We start from the raw sequence: 21,340 nt of genomic DNA, 5'->3' as shown, positions 1-21,340 counted from the left end.
AAACTTTACATTTTTCTTGAAATCAAAGGAGAAAAGAAAGTCACTTATCTAAAAGATTTCGCACGCACAAAATGAATTACAACACTCATAAATGTTATTTCCCGAAAAAGTCCATCATCTTGCGATTGCTGATTGCGCGCTGCGCAAGTTGCTCGGCTCGTGCCATCTGTAGCACCTCGCGCAACAGGTGGAACGTCAGATCCAGAGAGATGGCCGGATCCTCGGAACGGCGGTCACGCTCTTCCTGGCTGTCCGTGATTCTGTTACCGACACTCCCGACTTTACTTCCTAACAGCCTCTGCGTAAGCTGCAGCTGAAGAGCCTCGGTGCGCGGCGGTGGTCTCCGGTCTGGCGCGTTGTCCAACCTGATGAAATATTCCTCTCCTAAGCGCATCAATAGCGGCATCTGCGTGACTGTAGGTATGCGAGCGGACACAGAGCGCGAGACGATCACACCCACAGATACCACAAGCAGCACGTGCAGCTTCATTGAGTGAAATTCACGGGAATCTGGATAATTGTGATATATAAGTGGAGATGTAAAACTAGTGCTTGCATATGTACATGAATAATCTATTATGTACTACAAATCTGACATATTCTTTATTGCTCATATCCACGTGAAAAAATACTGGAGTATACTTTAATAGCCTATTTACTCTATAGTAAATACCACTGCATACTTTTTTACTTATTTTTAGTAGGCTCTAACACTACCATATAGAAATTGTATTCACTATATTGTAGTTATTACTAAACAGTATTTTTTAATGTGGAAAGTATTTCAAATATGCTATTTTTAGTTTTTCCTGTCAATAAGCATTATTGATTTTTTATACAAATATGTACTAACGAGTTAACGTGATCCTTGTTATAATACAGTATGTTAAAAGTAGCCTATGTATATCTCTTACCTCAGTGCGGGTGTCAGATTTGTTTTTGCGAGTGTTTCGCAATTTAGCGCGCGCGCGGTCGCACCTCTGGCTGTGGTTGGAGCGCGAGCATCGGTGGGATTTATTTATATAACATGCACATGCGCGCGAACACTGTTCTGTTTCAAATATGACAGGAATGACTCGCCAAATAATTTGCTTTGCGTCTCGATTTAGTCCAACATGAGAAATGCTTTAAACTACTCTAATATTCCACTTTGCGCGTTTGGTTTCACGTTGAAGATTAAATTTCCCCACTGAATTATCCGGGTTTTACGTAATTTGTGTCATTTAATCTGATTCAAGTGCCGCCAGTTGAGAGACTCAGCTGATAATAAAATTACTTGTGGTGGGAGAAACGCACCTCCACCTGCTCAAACTGTTTGCACTAATGCGCAAAACATTAAGTTAGACACGCAATTCTTATTGCGCAGAGCCTCCCACGTGGCGTGTTCAATTGGTCTACATTTGAGCCTATTATTAATAACAACCAATCAACACATAAATTGAGTAAACAAATTCATTCAAATGTAGAATATTATGCCTTGCCTTGTTGAGGCAGAGCTGATAATTGTGTCCTTTAAATTATGGCCACTGTAGGAGCCATATTTTTGATTATAATATTTTTAATGTATTATTATAATTGTTAAATTTACACAACTGTTTGTGTGTTATATTGTAAAAATATATTTTATTGTATGAATTTTCATCTTTCAAAATCATCATTTTTTTTTACAGTAAATAGAGTAAAAAGTAAATACAGTAAAACGTTGTATGCAAAATCCAGGCATGTATATAGATAGGTAGTTGTTGCAGAGCTCATTCTTGCAAGTAGTTCTCTGTTTTTCATTAGTTTTGTTAAAGGGATAGTTCACTTTAAAATGAAAACTCTGTCATCATTTACTCATCCTAATGGCAATGATATATTTTATTAAGGTATGTCAATCCAAGCTGTTTGCATTTTAGTCTGGGTCTTTTATTTATTTTAAATGATAAGGTACTATCAAATATGACACCCAAGGTTTTAACCTATGTAGAGACAGGGACGACTAGTGATTCAGCAGGATCTAGTTTTAACACAATTTAATTTAAGAAATTTTTATGTGAACCACTTTTTAATCTCAGCAACGCAGTCTAAGAGGTTTGAAGGAGAGGTGGATTTGCGTAGCAGTGTAATTGAATACCATATTTATTTATTTTAAATTACCAAGATGCAGAAAGTAGTGTTACACATTGTCAAGACACATTTATATGCATTTCTTTATCTTAATCCTTTATACAATGAAATCTTTTTTCTCTGAAGAAGTTGATGCACTGTTTTGTTTTCAAAGTCTCCAACATGAGGGCCTCCATTATAGTGATTATTAGTTTCATCAAAGTAATGGTGCCACGTTCCATCACTTGAAGCTCCAAATCCAAAAACATTCACCTGTGCATTACAGAAAGGTATGTAATTTACAAATGTAAGATAATGTGACTGTAAACAGATTACATGCAAAATGATTGTTTTGTCAATATAAACTCAGAAGCAAAATAAATGATGCATTTTAAATAACAAACTTTTAGAATGAAAGACATATAATACTAAATTAACACCTGAGCCAATGGATAGATATTAAACCTCTACCAAAAACCTAAAATAAAGATATAATTTACTTATATCACACTTATTCTCAATTATTCTCAATATAGAGAATGAATTCAAATGCAAATTATTGTTATGGTAGTGAAAGAGATTTCAGTAAGCTGTTTACAAACTGAACCTTATTTTACGACCTGCAATTGTAAACCGAAACATCACATTTAGATCATAGTTTTACCTCATCACAGACGTGCAAGGCTAAGATTAATGTAACAAAGCCAGTGGATGGATATCTGCCATAACGTTGCAACCATCTCTCATGGACATAATTTATAAATCCAGGATGGAGAATCATCACCTAGATACGAACATCAGATCTTTCTGTCAGGGCAATTCAATTGCATGCATTCATTTCTTATAATAAATGTTTCACTATTTTGTCGACATGGGTCATATTGTGAAGCTATAAATCGGCAACATGGTCTCACCTACTCACCTTATGCTTATTTGCATGTATGAAAGGTTTCACTGGGATGTATGTGCTGAGAAACAAATACATGACATAGAAATTATGCAAACACTTACGACAGATATTGTATCTTTCAAAATGCATTAGACTTTGTGAGTTCATATGCTAACCGTGTGATGTTTCTGGTGGTGAAGGAACTTATGAGCCACTTCATGTCCATGATTTTAAAAGGAAAAAGCACCAGGTGAGTGGAGTCGTCCAAATCCACAGCGCTCTCAGGATAAAGAATCCGGTGAGTGGTCTTAGAACCTACATCCCTTTCATAGCCTTTTGTTGGACCCTCATTTATCCTAAGAGAGGTAAACGGTGTTATGTAAGGCACACTGTTGTAAGATATTTGGATTGGGTTAGGGGCTTTAAAAAAATTCGGGTCAATAAAAAAATATGGATGATTGCGTTAGATCAGGTCTCCACACCACAGACAAAATAAAAAACGATCCAGCCCTGGACGCCAGATAAGTAAATAAATTTTTTGCTTTAAACAAATGCATCTATTTTTAAATGTTTTTTTATGTTACCCCAGGGATTTACTGTATATGATGACTCTGGATATGGTGAGATGAGAAGTTTTTTTAAGTAATGCTTTTAAAAAACCCATGACGCTGTCCGAGCTGAAACGGCTCTCCGCACGTTTGTAACATGTACAAATCTTTTCTTGCATATTTGCAAATTATTTTATGAGATTACATTGATTATGTAGGATATCAATACATTTACAGCAATTCAAAGCCTGCTATTTTTACTTGACTGAAAGAAAACGGATTTTAAAGGTTTTATTAAAAAAAATGATTTCAATAAAAATGAAAAAAACACAATTTTTTACATTATTCTTAAACTGGTGGTCTTCTTCCTCTGCTTAGTTCTTCAGTTTACAAATTCCACTTTCTAAATAGAGATGATTAGGCATGGCGCCAGGCGCAACTGGCTTTTAAAGGGGATAAGAGCTGAAACTCTCATTGGTTTATTGCACGTTACGCCCAAAACACACACATTACTCATTACGAGAATAGGAACAACCCTTTTAGGCTGTGCGCTTGGCGCATAAACCATTTTTCCCGTTGTTAAAATAGCAAAAGTAAAATTGGACACACTCGTATAGACTGTGCGCCGTGCGCTTAAGACCATGCCCTTAGATCGTTAAAATAGGGCCCAAGGTGTATTTATACACACAAGATCTATTAAAGGATCTGCTCTGTGAAACAGCCAATCAGAGCAGAGCTCAACATTATTATTCATGACCTTTTCAAATAAGGTAATAATAGACCATTTTATTCTAAAGGCAAATCCTAGGGTTGTAAAAGGACATGTAAAACTGTTTCTGGATATTTTTTGCACACTCTAAAAATGGCTGGGTTATTTTTGACCCATAATGGGTAAATATTGGACAGAACACATGCTGGGTTAAAAATGACCCCATGATGGGTCAAAAATGACCCAATGTTGGGTTGTTGTTATGCAACCATGGGGTATAATAACCCAGCAGTTGGGTTAAAATAACCCAGCATTGGGTCAATTTTAACCCAGCACGTGTTCTGTCCAATATTTACCCATTATGGGTCAAAAATAACCCAGCCATTTTTAAAGTGCAATTAATAAAGTCACATACATTTTAAGTAGATAATAGATAACAATTTAACATATAATTTCAATGCATTCTTTGGCACCTTTAATGCCAATAATTTAACCTATCATTAAACAAACCTTTCATTGGACATATCCTCAGTACAAAGTGTCATTTTTGATTAGTAATGGAAAATCAGAATGATGATTCATTCAAAGTTATAGTTAGATGTACTACCTAAAGACAACATCATGGATATCTATGAGAGACCCATAATGGGATCCCAGGAGGTTCCTAGAATTCCCCACCACAGCACAGGTTCTGCAGCGATCTGGACCACCATCTGAGAAGTGTTCTTTATCTGGGAAAAGTGAAAACAGCTGGTCCACAACTTCTGTGTAGTTGAATTTTTTTGCTGAATATTGCAGACCCTATAAAAAGATAAAAACTACACTCACTCAAGACAGCAAGACCGGGTTACAATGTAAACAAATGAGAAGATCAACAGATCATGTGTCTGATTTGTATCAGGATATGAATTTCCTCATATGAATTCAACAATTTGTGTTGCTTATAGTACAATACATGTCTCTACAGTATACATATATATACATACACACACATATATATAAATATACATACATATATACATATACATATACATACATATACATATACATACATATACATATACATATACATACATATACATATATATACATATATATATACATATACATATATATATACACATATACATATATATATACATATACATATATATACATATACATATATATACATATACATATATATACATATACATATATACATATACATATATATATACATATATACATATACATATATATACATATACATATATATATACATATATATATACATACATATATACATATACATATACACACACACACACACACACACATTTGAAGTGGATCAAAACTTTTCATTAAAGTTGTTTGAACAATACCCGTTCATGACCTAGATCAACTTTGATGAACTTTTTTATTCACTTTAAATGCTGTGTGTGTGTGTGTGTGTGTGTGTGTGTGTGTGTGTATAAAACTAATAATTATTACACTAAAAGATATTCAAACTGTTTGTTAAAGTATCTGAAGATCTAAATGAGAACATGTAAGATGCTTATTTTAGTTTTCTGGATTATTATTGTAATCTATTGTTGTAGACTTACCATCCACCAATTGTAGATGTCTTGGTGTAGCTCACTGTTTTTCCTGTTGAGCATAGGTGGAACCTTGAGGTTGAAATGATAAACGACCCACTCATCCTCCATAAAGTCCATTACACAAGTCTTACAAGAACACAACCTTTTCAAGGCCATGTTTTGTGAGGTTTTGATATAGACAAGTAAACAGATTGTCATTAAACTCAGAAATAAGATGATGTAGTGACGTCGCAGTCTGTTGAAGACATTCATTCTTGTATCTGCAGTATCCCCAACAAATATGAATGTGCCTTCATTTACTAATTTATTTGCTTTGGCATAAGTTCTGTTCTCCTCCTCTCTTATTCTTTAAACAAGTTAGTCACAGAAATTTAAGGACACATTGTCCTGCACTTAGTTTAGAAGGTATATTTGAACTTCTTATGGACACAATGTTTATATCAAGATAATCATATTTACCATAGCCTACCATGTTCCTTAACATAATACTCAAGAAATACACACCCTCTCTTAATCCCCCATTGGCATTTAAAAAAAGTATTTAGCATTGCAAAAACCATTGGAAAATTTATATTCACAAACAAACACACAAGTTTACAGTTTTTCCTTATCCGCTTTGGAGCATTCCTCAGATCAGAAATATTTTTTTCAAAATACTTTGTTCTACATCCACATCATCAAGTCAGCTGCGCACAACATACAGTAAAAGCAATTTCTGATTGTTTTGGAAAATTGCAAATGCTTTGGCACAATTATGCAGGTGATTATGTACAATTGTCTGCGGTTTGCTACATTTTCAATTGTCATTTTCATCAAAATACATCACTGGTTTATGTTGAATAGTCTTCACCTCAAAACATTTAGGTTTTTTTTATATGTGAACTGTATCGATAAATTATCGTCAAGTGAATCTTGAAATTTTGATTTACAGAAAATGTGACATTTTTTATAGTGAATCAATCTACTTTTGTAATTTTTTATATGTACTGTAAAATTAGATAATATTTTTTCAAAATCACAATCAGTGCCGGTCCTAGATGCTGGGGGGCCCTAAGCAAAGCTTTGTGAGGGGCCCTCTGTCAGTGCATTCAGACCCTTATAGCATAGCACACATACATCTCGGAGACGTCTATTTGATGTCTGCGTTTACATCTGCAAGATGTCTTATTTAAATTGTTTTCTCATCTGCAATACGTCTGTGAGACGTCTTCTAAAAGATGTCATATAGACATATTGAAGATGTCTGCAAGACGTTTTTGATTTAGAATGTATGTAAAGCAGCTCTTTTCCTTTATAAGATGTTTTTACACACCAGATGTATTCCAGATCTCCAGATCTTTACCAGACATCTCACAGACGTACCTGTGCTATCTGGGTAAAACCCAGTCAATGTTGCTGTTAGTTAGTTGTTAACTAACCACATAGTGTATTATCTTATAGCTGTATAATATTCCCATATGCACATTACTTTGAAACCCTGACTGATAAACTTGCTGATTATAACATGAAACATGTATTTGCTGATAAGTTGTTTTGATTTAAAATGTGTTGTGAGAAGCACTAAAAAATTTACCTGATCTAAATGAATGTAATGAATCAAATTAAATTACATATAAATACATACTGTTAATACACAGGGGTTAAATTGGGATTTGTTATGTGGGGGGGGGGGCTCTGTGGGGAGGGGTACTTCGAGGGGTAACATGTTTAATACTGATGACAGCAAAGCCACTGGTGTGTTTCAATGACATTCTGGACCTCTGATAGGATTTGATAAGTTTCAGCTTTAAAAGAGCATTTCACCCGTAGAAACATTAATCTTTATTGAAAGTGTGTCATATTTGTAGTCGAAATGTAACATACATTTAGAATTTGGTGCCTATTTGACAGAGAAAAGGGGTGTTTGTAGTCTCATTCCCTCAACAAAGACATTGCACTTCCTTCTTTCAATGATGCAAAATGATGATTTTTACATCATTGAAAGAAGGATGTGCAACACTGAAATCTGTATTTCTCCAGTCTCAGCGGCAACTGAGGAAATGATGCATGACCATTCAAAAACATGACTGGAGTTCTAACTATACAAAGCTTAATGCAAATGGGTGAAGTGTCCCTTTAAAGCTGTCACAGAGGTTGACCCCAAATATTTTAAAAATAGTGTCTGATTTTAAATATTGCAAATCTATGAGTTTGACACCCTATATCCATTTGTTGCACATGTCATTATGCACAACTGATCAAACTTTAAAGGAAGTTAAAAGAATCAATCTCCTTGAATAATTCTAGGCATAAGATGCCCAAAAAGACTCAATTAACAAGATAAGGTACAACACACATTACTGTATCAGCAACATGTCTTAGAAATTAGCCATAGAGATTCCATATGCTGGTCAGCAGCTACAATCATATAGTTAGGTTTGATTTGTGTAATCAAAATACATTATTTTATTATCTATACAATGAGTTATATCCAGTGTTATCCAGTTAACATACTGTAATTAAACGAGTGACATATACTTTAATCCTTTACAAATTTCAAGTCTTCTATTAAGTTTTCTCGACGTGGGCACCATTCTTACCTCTCTCTCTCTCTCTCTCTCTCTCTCTCTCTCTCTCTCTCTCTCTCTCTCTCCAAATTATCCTGCACGAGAGCGCGTTCTTGAAGTTCAAAGGAAAAGCGCGTGTTTTCGCGGCAATTGTGTCACCCAATTCGCGTCATTTGAATCGCCCCATGCTAAGACGCGTGTCTTTACATTGACTTAATCTGCTCGCGCAAATCCTTTATCTTGTTCCCTTGCTTCACGTTTTTTTCCCTTTATTCTTCTCCAGACGGATAGCTTTGTCTTTGTTTTAAATCAATGGTGGGCATATAATATGCGCATCGTTACCAAATCACTCTTCTGCGTCATGCACGCGGCCGTTTCTAAATTTGAAGGCTGCAACCTCCGGATCATGTCGCATATGCGCGCTGCATACGTCATCAAGCCTGATTTATTTAAGTTAAATAAGCATTTCATTTGCAAGTCATAAGCATAATATAACAATTAAGCATTAACTAAGAATAATAGTCAACATTATAATTGTTAATATTCTAAAATACGTTTTTATGACGCATATGCAGCCTACAAATGTGACCTCTGAAGGCTGCAGCCTTCGGATTGAGAAACTGCCTGCATGTTGTCCGAGTACATATCAGTGATTTAAGAAATCATTAAGTATTTTTAAAAACCCGCACAAATTCGGAAGTTTGCAAATTATTTAAATTATAGCGTCTTGTTTTCATTAAACATAATAATAATTTTTCTTTGATATAATGGTTTTAAATAATTCTGAGATCAAGGGGGCCCTCTAGTGGTGCGGGGCCCTATGCAAATTGCGTACTTTGCGTATAGGAAAGACCGGCACTGAAAATGTGTGTAATTTGTTAACAGAAAAAAGGCAAAATGTTACAGTTTTTCACAGTCGCTTTTGTACATTTCTCAGATCAGAATTGAAATTCTCAAAACTCCTGTTCTATTCTCACATCATTGTGTCACTTGTGCACATAAAAAAAGCAGTTTCTCATTTCTTTGAAGAAGTTGCAAATGCTTTGGTACGTCCATGCAAATGATTATGAACAATTCTCTGCTTTTTCCTACATTATCAGTTTCTTATGTCATGTTGATCAAAATGTATTATAATGGGTCTCTGTTGAATAGTCTCACCCCCCACAACATTAGGCATTAGTATATAGTATAATATATGCAAAACGGTTTAACAAAATCTCATAATACAGGGTGTGGTCAAACATATTTTTTTATCTAATTTCCAGACGTTTATTTTTAAATCTGTCCTGAATTGGTAAATGCTCCCAGGTAAATCTTAACTTTCTCTAACAGACAGAAACGTCCCCAGCAAGCAAAAACCAAGACGGTGAAATGACGGCTAACTATGTGTTACCTACAATTTATTTACCATAACTATCATGAACATCCCTCCAGAGTAAACTCTTATATTGACAACATGACTAAACAATTTGACTGTCTTATCCGTACACAATGACACAGGGACTTGTCATTCTGATGACACCGAGATGTTCATTGACACAGATATTTACTTTTGAGAGATGAACTAAGGATTTTGAGTAGTGGCTTTAGCAGGTTGTTTTGCTATTTGTACTAATTGTTTTGAGAATTATTGTTTTGCAAATGTCGAGGATGATTCGAGAAATGTACCAAAGCGACTGAGAAAAACTGTAATTCGTCCACAGTTTACATCAGAAAATATTGACACATGATTGTGTACACTTGGTATTTGACAACTAAATATTTTGACTGTCTTGTTTATGTACAATGACACACGGACTTGCCATTTTAATGGGACTGACATGTTCACTGACATAAAAATGTACTATTGAGAGATGAACTAAGGATTTTGAACAAGTTACAGGCTTTTTCAGGTCATCCATGATGTTGTGCAGTTTGTAAGAATTGTTCTGAGAAATGCAAACATTATTTAGCAAATTATAAGAATGATTTGAGAAATGCAACAAATAAGCAACTGAAAAACTATCAAATTTAAAGGAATAAAAGAATACATTTTGGTTTCTAACTAACACATTATTTGTCAGGCTGTATGGTTCCATAAATTATTTTTGTAGTGCAAAAATGTTCTACAGATTATAAATAGGAATGAAATAACTATTTTTAAAAACTTTTAATAGAAAGGGACCCCTATAGGACCTCCAAAATGTTCAATGGGGTCTCCAGAAAAGTTCAGAGAAAAAAATAAAAAATTATTTCTTGCTACATACAATTGCTTTGTATCGTTCTAGTGTATTTTCCTTATTAGAGTCTCCTTAATCTCACTCACTGGGGTTCATAAGGCAGAATGCTTTGTAAAGCTGCTGTAGTTGCTGCAGTACAAATAAATATAATTTGTAAATGCTTGCCTTCAGGTTTATACATCCAGCCTTATCCTAAATGTAGCCAGTTATATATTCAGTATATATAAAAATATGTATTAGATTGATCGATAGATTCATGAGCGAGTCATGCGCACATAGCTGTCAGCAGGTGGCAGGAGCGCATACGGAGCGGTTAAAGTTCAGTCAGTGCGCCATTAGTGTTATTGCAGTTTGGAAATCATGGCAGGCGGTGAGAGAGTCGCTCATCTAATGCGACAGCTGGCAAGCGCGTCGTAAGTTTACATATTTTAATCATATGCACACTATCCGCGTTGTTAAAGTGTGTGTTAAGTTAATGCACTTTAATATTTATGCAAGTATGTATGCATATTGTACTCGATGACCTGAGAGTGTAAACAACCCCTTTTAAAGGACACACAATAAGACCCCTTATATACATAATATGTAGTATCAGGATCATAATAATTCATATAATGTTTGCACGCAAATGTCTTATAGATGCCGATGTCCTGCTCATTCTCAAGCTTATTCACACATTCATCATGGAGGTAAGGTTCAGTCATTATTCATCTCTGATTAAATGAAAAGTTGTGAGTGTGATTTATGTGTGTGTGTAGTTTCTGCAGGTAAACTTCATGAGCGGAAAACTGACTACGCGTTTGAAGTAAGAGCTCTATACTTAAATAAACTAACTTACAGTAAACATAGTTTTTAGAGTAAACACTTATAAATCAATTAAAATTATTTTCATGAATGAACCAGTCAAGCAAAGAGAACACATTGTTGATATCAAATTTTATTTATATAACGTAACATGTTATTTTCTCACTTTGTAATTACTACTATATATTTTTCATGATTTTCTGTTTTAGATGGCTTGTTCAAATATCAGATTTGGGCCGGGAGTGACCAGAGAAATTGGAATGGTAATATCAATTTATTCTGAAATATTATAACCCAAAAATGGAAAATTTGGTCATCATTTATTCACCTTGTTTGATATGTAAATCTGAACTGATTTCCAAAATTCCTGCAATATCTGTTTCAAGTCATTTCTGTTTAAAACTTGTTCTTTAGCCCAGTGGTTCTCAAACTGGGGGCCCCGAGATGGTGCCGGGGGGCCCAGTTTTATGACATTTTATAAAATACATAAATTTATCATGAATTTTGTGTAATTAAACCTAAAAAAATAAGGGTTCTAACCAACAGCAATACTCTATACAATTTTATGTTTTGTTTAATTAAAATGTTTTTGTCATAAATTTTCATTGGGGGGCCACGAAGGAATGCACCCTACAAAAGGGGGGGCCGCATGCTGAACATGTTTGAGAACCACTGCTTTAGTCTATTGGTTAGAGAGTTGGCTGTTTGTGATTTTTTTTCTTATCAGGATTTGCAGAACATGGGAGCGCGTAATGTCTGTCTCATGACGGACCAAAATCTGGCTCGACTGCCACCGGTTGCAGCAGTAATAGATTCAATGACAAAGCATGGAGTGAATTATCAGATCTTTGAGGATGTCAGAGTTGAACCAACAGACAAAAGGTGCAACCAAAAGAGATCAATCCAAAAGAAAAATTATTATATACAGTTATTATGTTTTTCAGTTCTTTAAAGCAGGGGTTTTCAAACTTTTTGTGTGTGTGGACCACTATTTGTAATCAAGAATTTTCGCGGACCACCTTATATCAAGAGATCAAGAAACTAACTGGAAATTAAAATAATAACTGGCCTTATTCATTCCATTTATAAAAATTTTGTATCATATAAATTGACTATAAAGGCTATGAATTAATGAATTCTTTATTTCGAACAATTGAAAACTGACAATTTAATTAAAAAATTATATTAATATTCTTATATCAATATTCTTTATATAGATATTCTTAAAAATATATATTATTTTAAAATTTCTTTTGCCTTTACACGGACCACCTGCAGTACCCTCACGGACCACAGTTTGGGAATGGCCGCTTAAAAGCTGTACGGTGGGCGGAGCTTAAGAGTTACAAGTATTTTTATTTACTTACCGCCTGTGGTTGCGACTCCTAAATGGGGTCTTTTAACTCTTTCACCGCCAGCGTTTTTAAAAAAAGTTGCCAGCCAGCGCCAGCGTTTTTCATGATTTTCACCAAAGTTTAATGCCTTCCAGAAAATGTTCTTCTTTAAATATATAAACATACAATATACCAAATGAAAGAACAGACCCTCTGCTTTCAAACAAAAAAAAACCCGTTTCATCCTACCTTTAGTGGTTCTTTTGCAATCAGCTTTTGAATATGGGTAGGTTTTTGCAAAAACACCACATTTTGAGCAAAAAGCAGAAATAATTCAATTTTTATGACGGACTTTTCATAGAGATCCCATTCAGAGCGATCTTTAAAACAGACACGGACATGCAGCAGCTTGCCATAGGGCAATACTTCCGGTTTTAAAAAGTTGCGGAAGGGCGCCACCTGGTGGATAATAGCGGTATTGCGTAAAGACGGAAAATCTCCTCATTGGCGGGGAAGCGTTTTCTCTTAATTGACGAGATATCTCGTCAATGGCGGGGAAAGAGTTAAAGCAACACTATGTAGTTTTTTTACCTTTAAATAATGTCTCTAAAATTATTTCAGTGATAGAACAACTTTTAACTGGACAAATTGTACTGTTGCTGCAACCTGAGCAGCCTCCTAGCTGCTACAAGCACACTCTGAAAGTGGCGGTGGAGGGTAGGAAACACAGCCCCGCCCCTCCCCCTGCCTGCAGAAGAGTGTCTGATACCAGGCACTGTTGCGCTTTTCAACCACATGGGGGAGCTGTAAGTCATTTTTACATGGAAACTACATAGTGTTGCTTTAAAGTTGGGACCGCTCCATCAGTTGTAAACAAGTGGCAAATCCGGTGTCAAACTGAGGCTTGTTTGTGAAGCAGTCCTCTCCGAAATGCAGTCAGGGAACAAACATAAACCCATTTGCAAATCTGTTGCGGTCTGGGAAAAATTAACTGCATCCACTGTAGTCTTAAGACAGAGGGCAGAAAAGCTTAATAAGGTTTTCTTCTCCTTTGTCGAAAAATCTTGTTAAAACAAAGTTGTTGCGTGCTGTGCAGTAATACCGGTGACTTCTACTCGATGGAGAAATTATAATGCACATATAAGGATAAACTTGAATCTATACATAGACGTGACATAGCAGAATAAAGTGCTGTTTTCTTTTCTTTACACACACGCACGCACGCAAAAATGGCATTAAGAATAAACAAACAACCAAAAACATGATTGTGCAATATTGTGTAAACTGCTCTCTCTCTCTTCACAGTTTTAAAAAAGCAATCGACTTTGCCAAAAAAGGACATTTTGATGTTTATGTTGCTGTGGGTGGGGGCTCTGTGATCGACACCTGCAAAGCAGCTAATCTCTATGCATCACACCCAGATGCAGAATTTCTGGACTTTGTAAATGCACCAATTGGAAAAGGACAACCTGTCACAGGCATACTGAAGCCACTTATTGCTGGTATAAAAACTCAGTGCATCTGTATGTTAACACACACACTGCTAAATAACATTATTTTAAACTAACATTTTATGTGTTTTTTTCTGTGTCCATGAAAGTTCCTACCACGGCTGGTACGGGAAGTGAAACCACAGGAGTGGCCATCTTTGATTTTGAAGACATGAAGGCTAAAACCGGTTTGCAGGAACATTTTACTCATTAACATCTTTTCACTGTGCTCTGTATTCATTAAGAGAGGGGTTGAGTGTCGAGAGTTTAGGTTTAAAATGAGATTGAGATAAGTTAAGGCTTAAGGGCGATTTATAGTCGTGCGTAGGTCCTACGCCGTAGCTATCCGTAGCCTGTGCGTAGCTCTGCGTAGCCTGACGTGCACCTCACAAAATTTCTAACAGCGCGTCGGCTCTACGCGGACCGCAAGCTCTGTGATTGGTCCACCAGAACCCCTCCCGTCAGGTAAAAAAAACTGCGTCATAGGTATTTCCGTTTGAGACGGTGAAAACAAAGATGAGCCAAGTTGAGGAGTGATTTAACTCAAACTGCAACATAAGTCGCTGTTTATTTACTTCCATCATTACTGGTCTTCTCAAATTATACACAACAAGTTGCTATTTCTTCTTCGTTTGTGGGTTAACTTGCTTAGCTTCTTCTTCTGTGATGACTTCTGCTGCTATTGTGGTTACACGCGTGATTACTGCCAACAAGCGGTTTTGCGTGTGTTTGCACATCGACGCGGACGGCGACACACAAGTATAAATGAAAACCGACGCGGAACCTACCCGTCGCTGCTACGCCGTAGGACCTACGCACGGCTATAAATCGCCCTTTCTGTTGCAATCCAGAGCCCGTCCAAACCAGTGGGACGTGGGGCTTATCCTTTCTGGATAAGTACTAGCTTCTACTTCAAAGCGTTCCAGGCAATTGAAGTGGAATGTAAACAGAAAACATGGGCGACTGCTACGCTAAGCTGATACCCGCTTTGTTTAAGGGGCTGTCCACACGGAGACGCGAATCACTGTATACGTATACATTTTTTATCGTATTGGTGTTTCGTCCACACGGATCCAGCGTTTTGGGAGACTGAAACCCCTATTTTTTGAGACCGGGTCCTAAAGTGGATAAATCTGAAATCGACACCCTTGCGGTTTCGTGTGTACAGCCAATCTGTATATTTTGTGAAGCGAAAACATCATCACATCATGTGTCGGCAGCGGCACACGTAACGGCAACAAAAATAATGGCGGACTACATGATTGTGTTAGTGCTACAGAAGCTACTAGCCTACTAGCTTAATTACAGCAAAATCTATTGCTTCTTTGCAATTGTGGTGAGCAACAAGCGATAATGGACAACACCATACGCCACATGCTCTCAGATCCACCGCGGAAGACAACCAGGAGAAAGACTCCGCTCTTGCTCTTGAAGTTGTTGCGTTCACCATCACTTCTTCTTCTTGGTTCGTATACAGCGCACAAGGTTATCCACATGCTCAAAGTCTTCTTCTCCATGTATAGTGTATATCTGTGGCAGAATTACAGCACCCCATACTGGTCTGGTATATATACTACACCGCTTTCAGTCGGTTTCAGTGGTTTCATGTGTGCGCAGATATTTCTTGAGACGACGCCGTGTTTACGGATTACTTTTTTTAGAACGAGGAAAAAAATTATCGGATAGTAGGGGATGCACCGGCTTCGTGTGGACAAAGCCTAAAACATCTTCACTAAGTGGTATGGAGCCATTATGTAAAAGCGCTGCATATCGCTTAACGTTATATAAGGTAACTGGGTATACTTTTACCGTATATTCATGCCAACAGGTAATAACGACATAATTTCACGCCATAATATAAAAAACAAGTTGTGTTTAAATTACAGTGTCTTAAACAACCCTACAAGCAGAGAAGTACAGTTTACAGCCTATTCGTTGAAGCTTTACCTCTCACTACGCGAGACTCCATGGGCGCCGCCATTATCCTCAGACTTAATTTTGCTGAGGTCGGCGTAGGTCGAACTCCCGAGTTTGCCGGTAGGAGGTTCCACTTCCACTTCGCTAGTTGGTAGGATAAGTCCAACGTCGCACTGGTTTGGATGGGCTCTGGAACGCAGCATAAGTGTTAGAAGTTTATGGGTCAGAGTTGTGGTCAAAGGTTAAAAGTCTATAGGCCCTGTCAGCGGCAACAACAAAAGCAAATGGCTTTTGTGGCCCAAACTCAAAATCACCATGAAATCAAAACCCATAATTCTTATTTTGTTTAATAGAATATTGCAGAGTTCATTATAAACTATTTCTTTGTGTGGGTCATTATTTTTTTTTTGTCACACGCCTGACCTGAAACTTTAATCAAAATCTGAAAATGTACTTCCACTCTCTTGTGGCGAACCTTCTCTTATGACCTTAGCTTGACGTTTTGGGTGGAGGATTTGTTAACTTCTCCCCCTCCAACTGTCTGTCTGCTGTGAGTTCCATTTATTATGAATGTGCATCTCCATAACTAAGGCCGATGTTGATGCATAGCCTACGATACAATCAGCCTGATCTCACAAAGTTCCGTGGGATAGTCACGGAATTTTTTGCTCATTTTTCGTGGCATTCTCACGGATCTCCGCATTTTTCTGTGGCCCTGCTACGGACTGTCTTTTTCTGTGGCATTCTCACAGATTGGTTACTCAACTGTTTTGTCCTATTTTCACTTCAGTTTAGGGTTAGATTTACATGAATTGACATCCCTACCCAAACCCAACTCTAACCCCAACGCCAGGCCACAATTGTTTAAAGTTTAGAAAATATAAAAGAATAAATCGGAAAAAAAGTGACATACTAACGCAAACACTAAATGTAACCCTAAACCGAAGCAAAAATGGTTTGAAAATAGGAAAAAGCAGTTGAGTAACCAATCCGTGAAAATGCCACAGAAAAAGACAGTCCGTAGCAGGGCTACGGAAAAATGCGGAGATCCGTGAGAATGCCATGAAAAAATGAGCAAAAAATTCTGTTACTATCCCACGGAACTTTGTGAGATCAGGTTGGATACAATACATGAACACTTTCCCCGCCATTAGCTTCCCTGCCAATGACGAGTTTTTCTGGCAATCCGTTCACAGTTAATGTGTAAGTTGAGGCGTTTTGGTTTATATCATTTCTGTCAATATCTATGTAGCATATTTCACTGAAACCCAATATTTGTGTGTTTTTAGGCATAGCGAATCGAGTAATAAAACCAACATTGGGTATGGTGGATCCGTTGCACACTCTTCACATGCCTTCCAGAGTGGCAGCTAACAGCGGGTTTGATGTGCTCTGGTGTGTGTTTAGATACAAGATCAAAGCAAAATAGTTATGCATGGTATGCATGCTGATATGACTACATGTGTTGTATGTTTACATCTGCAATATGTTTATCATGTGTAAATCTTTCTTTTCAGTCATGCATTAGAGTCTTTCACTGCATTGCCTTATAACCTAAGGAGTCCCTGCCCATCCAACCCAATCAATCGCCCCGCCTACCAGGGCAGTAATCCAATCAGCGATGTTTGGGCAAAACATGCTCTCAAGATTGTTGCCAAATATTTGAAAAGGTATGTTTCTGTGTTTGGGTTTGTAAAACGTGCTTCTGTGTGTGGAAGAGTATAGTTAATTTTTCATTAAGAGCATCTTTATCCAAAATGCAAATTATAATGTTGTTAAAGAGCACCTATCATCTGATTCACAATTTTACATTCCCTTTGGTGTGTAAGTGTGTATTAGTACGTTAATGATATGCAAAAGATACGCGAGTTATCGTCTCCAACGTAAATCTTTTTTCTAGGACTACAACAAACACACAGATTGTAAGCAACAGTTTACTTCCTGGGATTGATGATGTAGACAAGACCGACATTATCATAATTCCTCCCGCTTTTTTGACTCATAGCCTGTAAGTTAACTCCTGTCAGCATTGCATTGTGACCGAATCTTTCAAACATGGTAAGGAGCGTCACATTTCCGCATGACGTCAGAGGTATTCAGACCAATCACAACATACAGATTAGCTGGCCAATTAGGGACACAGTGCTTTTCAAATCCATGTGTTTTGTACAAAATCAGTGTGTTTCAGGAAGACAGGGATATCTGGAGCTACAAAAATTTAAGTTTTTTAAACCGTGAACCACACAAACACATTGTATTATACCAAATACACAAAAAACTTTGTTTTTTAGCAATGAAAAAGGTGCCCTTTAATTGATACAAGCACATGTGTGTTGTAGGGCAGTGCGTGATCCAGAAGATGTGGAGGCACGGTCCAGCATGCACCTGGCCAGTGTGTTCGCAGGAATTGGCTTCGGCAATGCTGGAGTCCATTTATGGTAATTAAACCAAACTAACATCCAGAACATAATTGATTCTGGTAATGAGTTTGCAAGCGTTAAATCACAGAGCACTTATCAGATTGCTTATCAAAATGCTAGTGCTACACTGCGATAATTTTCTTGATTTCTACACCTGTGCATATCAGACAGTGCAGGTGGACCGAACTCATTGCTGTGAGAGTTTGGGGAATGACTAACAAATCAGACATTGACTTTCATGAAAATGTGTGACTTTTATGATAATGTGCTTATAATTTAAACGTAAAAGGCAAGACTAGTTTTCTATCTGGGAGGGTAATTTAATTTGGCTTACATTTGTGAATGTTTCTGGAAAAGTAATGGTCTATTTGGTGATTTTTTTTCTTTAAATTGTTAATTATTTCTTTTTTTTATGAGTCACGGAATGTCATACCCTATTGCTGGGAATGTCAAAACTCACAGGGCCAAAGGCTACAATGTTAACCATCCTATAGTGGTAAATATTTTATATACTAGTACAGTACGTAACATATTGTAGAATGCATTACATATTAATAAGGAAACCTGTTTCTGTATTGTTGTTAAGTAATTTATTTTCATTTTTTTCAGCCTCATGGACTGTCTGTAGTTCTTACATCACCTGCTGTTTTTGCCTTTACTGCAAGCATGTGCCCAGAGCGCCATCTAGAGGCAGCACAGATACTTGGTAACAGACATGCAAAGCTAAAGTCATTCATTATGATTTACTGTTTTAACATAAAAGCATGTTACATAATATAAAGAACATTATGTGAAAGACAACCCTGATCTCTTCAATATTGACTGAGTAAGGCCATGCCAATGTGAAATGAATGATGGATTTCACAGGCTGAGTTTCATTCTAGAAGTAATGTATGGACATTTTTGCAAAGTTATAGTGTTCATTTAAAACCTGCAATCTTAAATGTATGTTTTGATTTACACTAATATGTTGGTCATGGCTTAAGGTTTACATTGTGTGTTTTATAAGGCGTCGATGTACATAACATTAAAAAAGAAGATGCTGGCCGTTTATTGGCTGACACTATCAGAACTTTTTTATATGACCTGGATGTGGAGGACGGCTTGTCTGCCATTGGCTACACTAAAGAGGACATCCCATCTTTGGTGAAGGGCACTATACCTCAGGTCAGCCATTCAATCTGTCTATATTAAATGCAGGTAAATTGCTGAATGTCTTGTATTATAAAACTAAATGTGCAGAACAGATAATCTCACAAATAATATTTGAACAATGGCACATTACGTATGTTTCTCAGACTAGTAATGAATTGTGTTATGTGTATGTTTTGCAGGAGAGGGTCACTAAACTGTCCCCTAGGACTCACAGTCAAGAGGATCTGGCTGATCTGTTTGCTGCCTCCATGAAGCTCTACTGAGCACCCTAAAGATTTTAGCACTGGACTGAAAACAAACTCAGTTCTCAGAAGCGTAGACTCACAGATTAGTTGTGCTAAATGTATTATGTAAGCAAATACACTGATCTAAGTGCACAGCCCATTAATCCTTTCAGGGTTTGCAGTAGTGCCTTACTGTCAGATACTGTACTTGTAAATAATGCACATGTTCTTGTGTTTCAATCGAGTCACAAACGCATACACGTGTAACAGATCATGATGATATGCTGTAAACAAATCCCCATAATTATATTTGTGACCACACACCTTAGGCTTGTACATGTGTGACTGATTTGTGAATCGGAACAAAATTAGTTTAGATTAAATTTAGATTGTGTTATTTACTATATTAAAGCCCCCCTAACCTAAAAAATGCAATTTTAAATGTGTTTCTATCAGAAAATGAGTCGCCAGTGTCAACAACACAAGTGTTACAACACAAATCTATCTATTCTTCTTTGTGTAATCTCCTTTAATCCACAACAGTCACACAAAACAGACTGTTGGGGATCTCCATATCAATGTGATGTCACATTGATTAAACCAACCATAACCACTCACAGACTCCACCTTATGAGTGCATAGTTTGACCTTTTGCCAGAGACACATGTTTTGATGTAGTCCAAAGCACAAGTGTAAGCGTTCTAGCACATGCTTTGCATAAAGGGAGGGGAACAGAAGCTTTCTTTGCATTTAAAGAGACACACACAAAAAAACAGCATGTTTTTCATTGCAGCCACAAATGGCCATGTTCATCACCGTATTATGAAAGATCTGTGGTGTATTTTGAGCTGAAACTTTACAGACACATTGTGGGGATTAAACAACTAAGTTAGGGGTCCTTTAACCTAAACCAATGTTTCTCAGTTAGTACACTGTATGCATTCCTTGTTGCACTTGAATTTTTAAGTTTAATCAACTTGAATTTACAATAAATTTCAACTTTTTTACTTGTAGTGAGGAGTTGCTATAAATTATAAAATAAAAGTTGAAATAACGTATGCTAATTCAACTTAATTTTTATAAACTTATAGACGGTTTCATCGGACGCACGTGATACACGTCTGGATCCGAACTTTACTTCCGGTTTCGTTTTTTTAATGGTCTGACTAGTTGCTAAACTGATCTCTTGAACAAATGCCTCGTCGAAAATAACAAATGTTTTGGTTTCCTAGGTAATCTATTTGTTGTTGTTTTTTTGCTTGGTATAAATAAACTACGTTTAAAGTACTTTGTTGTTATTTATTATTAGCGGAGTTTACCGGAAGTTAAGTGCCGACCGCGACAGCCGCTTGTTTATGTTGTTACTGCTGAAACCGTCTATAGCAAATCCTCACTAGTCAAGAAAGTTAAAATTAAT

General features: G+C 36.7%; 3 protein-coding genes across 3 annotated transcripts; 1 reads left to right on the top strand and 2 right to left on the bottom strand.

Annotated features, from left to right (window-relative positions):
* Positions 1–87: 87 nt before the first annotated feature.
* Positions 88–1,027, bottom strand: crha (corticotropin releasing hormone a). The gene is made up of 2 exons (XM_065266698.2): positions 915–1,027; positions 88–510 (listed from the first exon to the last, which is right to left on the bottom strand). Exon 2 carries the CDS (start codon positions 488–490, stop codon positions 95–97), a length of 396 nt encoding a protein of 131 aa, XP_065122770.1. The 5' UTR covers positions 491–510; positions 915–1,027; the 3' UTR covers positions 88–94.
* Positions 1,028–2,193: 1,166 nt separating this feature from the next.
* LOC135748446 (CMP-N-acetylneuraminate-beta-galactosamide-alpha-2,3-sialyltransferase 2-like) lies at positions 2,194–6,229 on the bottom strand. Its single transcript, XM_065266693.2, has 6 exons — positions 5,821–6,229; positions 4,842–5,035; positions 3,154–3,333; positions 3,011–3,056; positions 2,753–2,872; positions 2,194–2,361 (listed from the first exon to the last, which is right to left on the bottom strand). Exons 1-6 carry the CDS (start codon positions 6,064–6,066, stop codon positions 2,194–2,196), a joined length of 954 nt encoding a protein of 317 aa, XP_065122765.1. The 5' UTR covers positions 6,067–6,229.
* A 4,645-nt stretch (positions 6,230–10,874) lies between these two features.
* On the top strand, positions 10,875–20,259 carry adhfe1 (alcohol dehydrogenase iron containing 1). Its single transcript, XM_065266664.2, has 14 exons — positions 10,875–10,992; positions 11,219–11,268; positions 11,338–11,384; positions 11,593–11,646; positions 12,111–12,265; positions 14,023–14,219; positions 14,318–14,395; positions 17,414–17,519; positions 17,642–17,794; positions 18,464–18,562; positions 18,962–19,040; positions 19,154–19,250; positions 19,554–19,711; positions 19,879–20,259. The coding sequence occupies exons 1-14, from the start codon at positions 10,940–10,942 to the stop codon at positions 19,960–19,962; spliced, it is 1,410 nt and encodes a 469-aa protein (XP_065122736.1). The 5' UTR covers positions 10,875–10,939; the 3' UTR covers positions 19,963–20,259.
* Positions 20,260–21,340: the final 1,081 nt, after the last annotated feature.

This window comes from Paramisgurnus dabryanus, chromosome 6 (assembly GCF_030506205.2).
Source record: "Paramisgurnus dabryanus chromosome 6, PD_genome_1.1, whole genome shotgun sequence".
In the NCBI taxonomy this organism is placed as follows: Eukaryota; Metazoa; Chordata; class Actinopteri; order Cypriniformes; family Cobitidae; genus Paramisgurnus; species Paramisgurnus dabryanus.
Note: the sequence above shows the minus strand (reverse complement) of the source record. Positions and strands in the feature narration are given on the sequence as shown.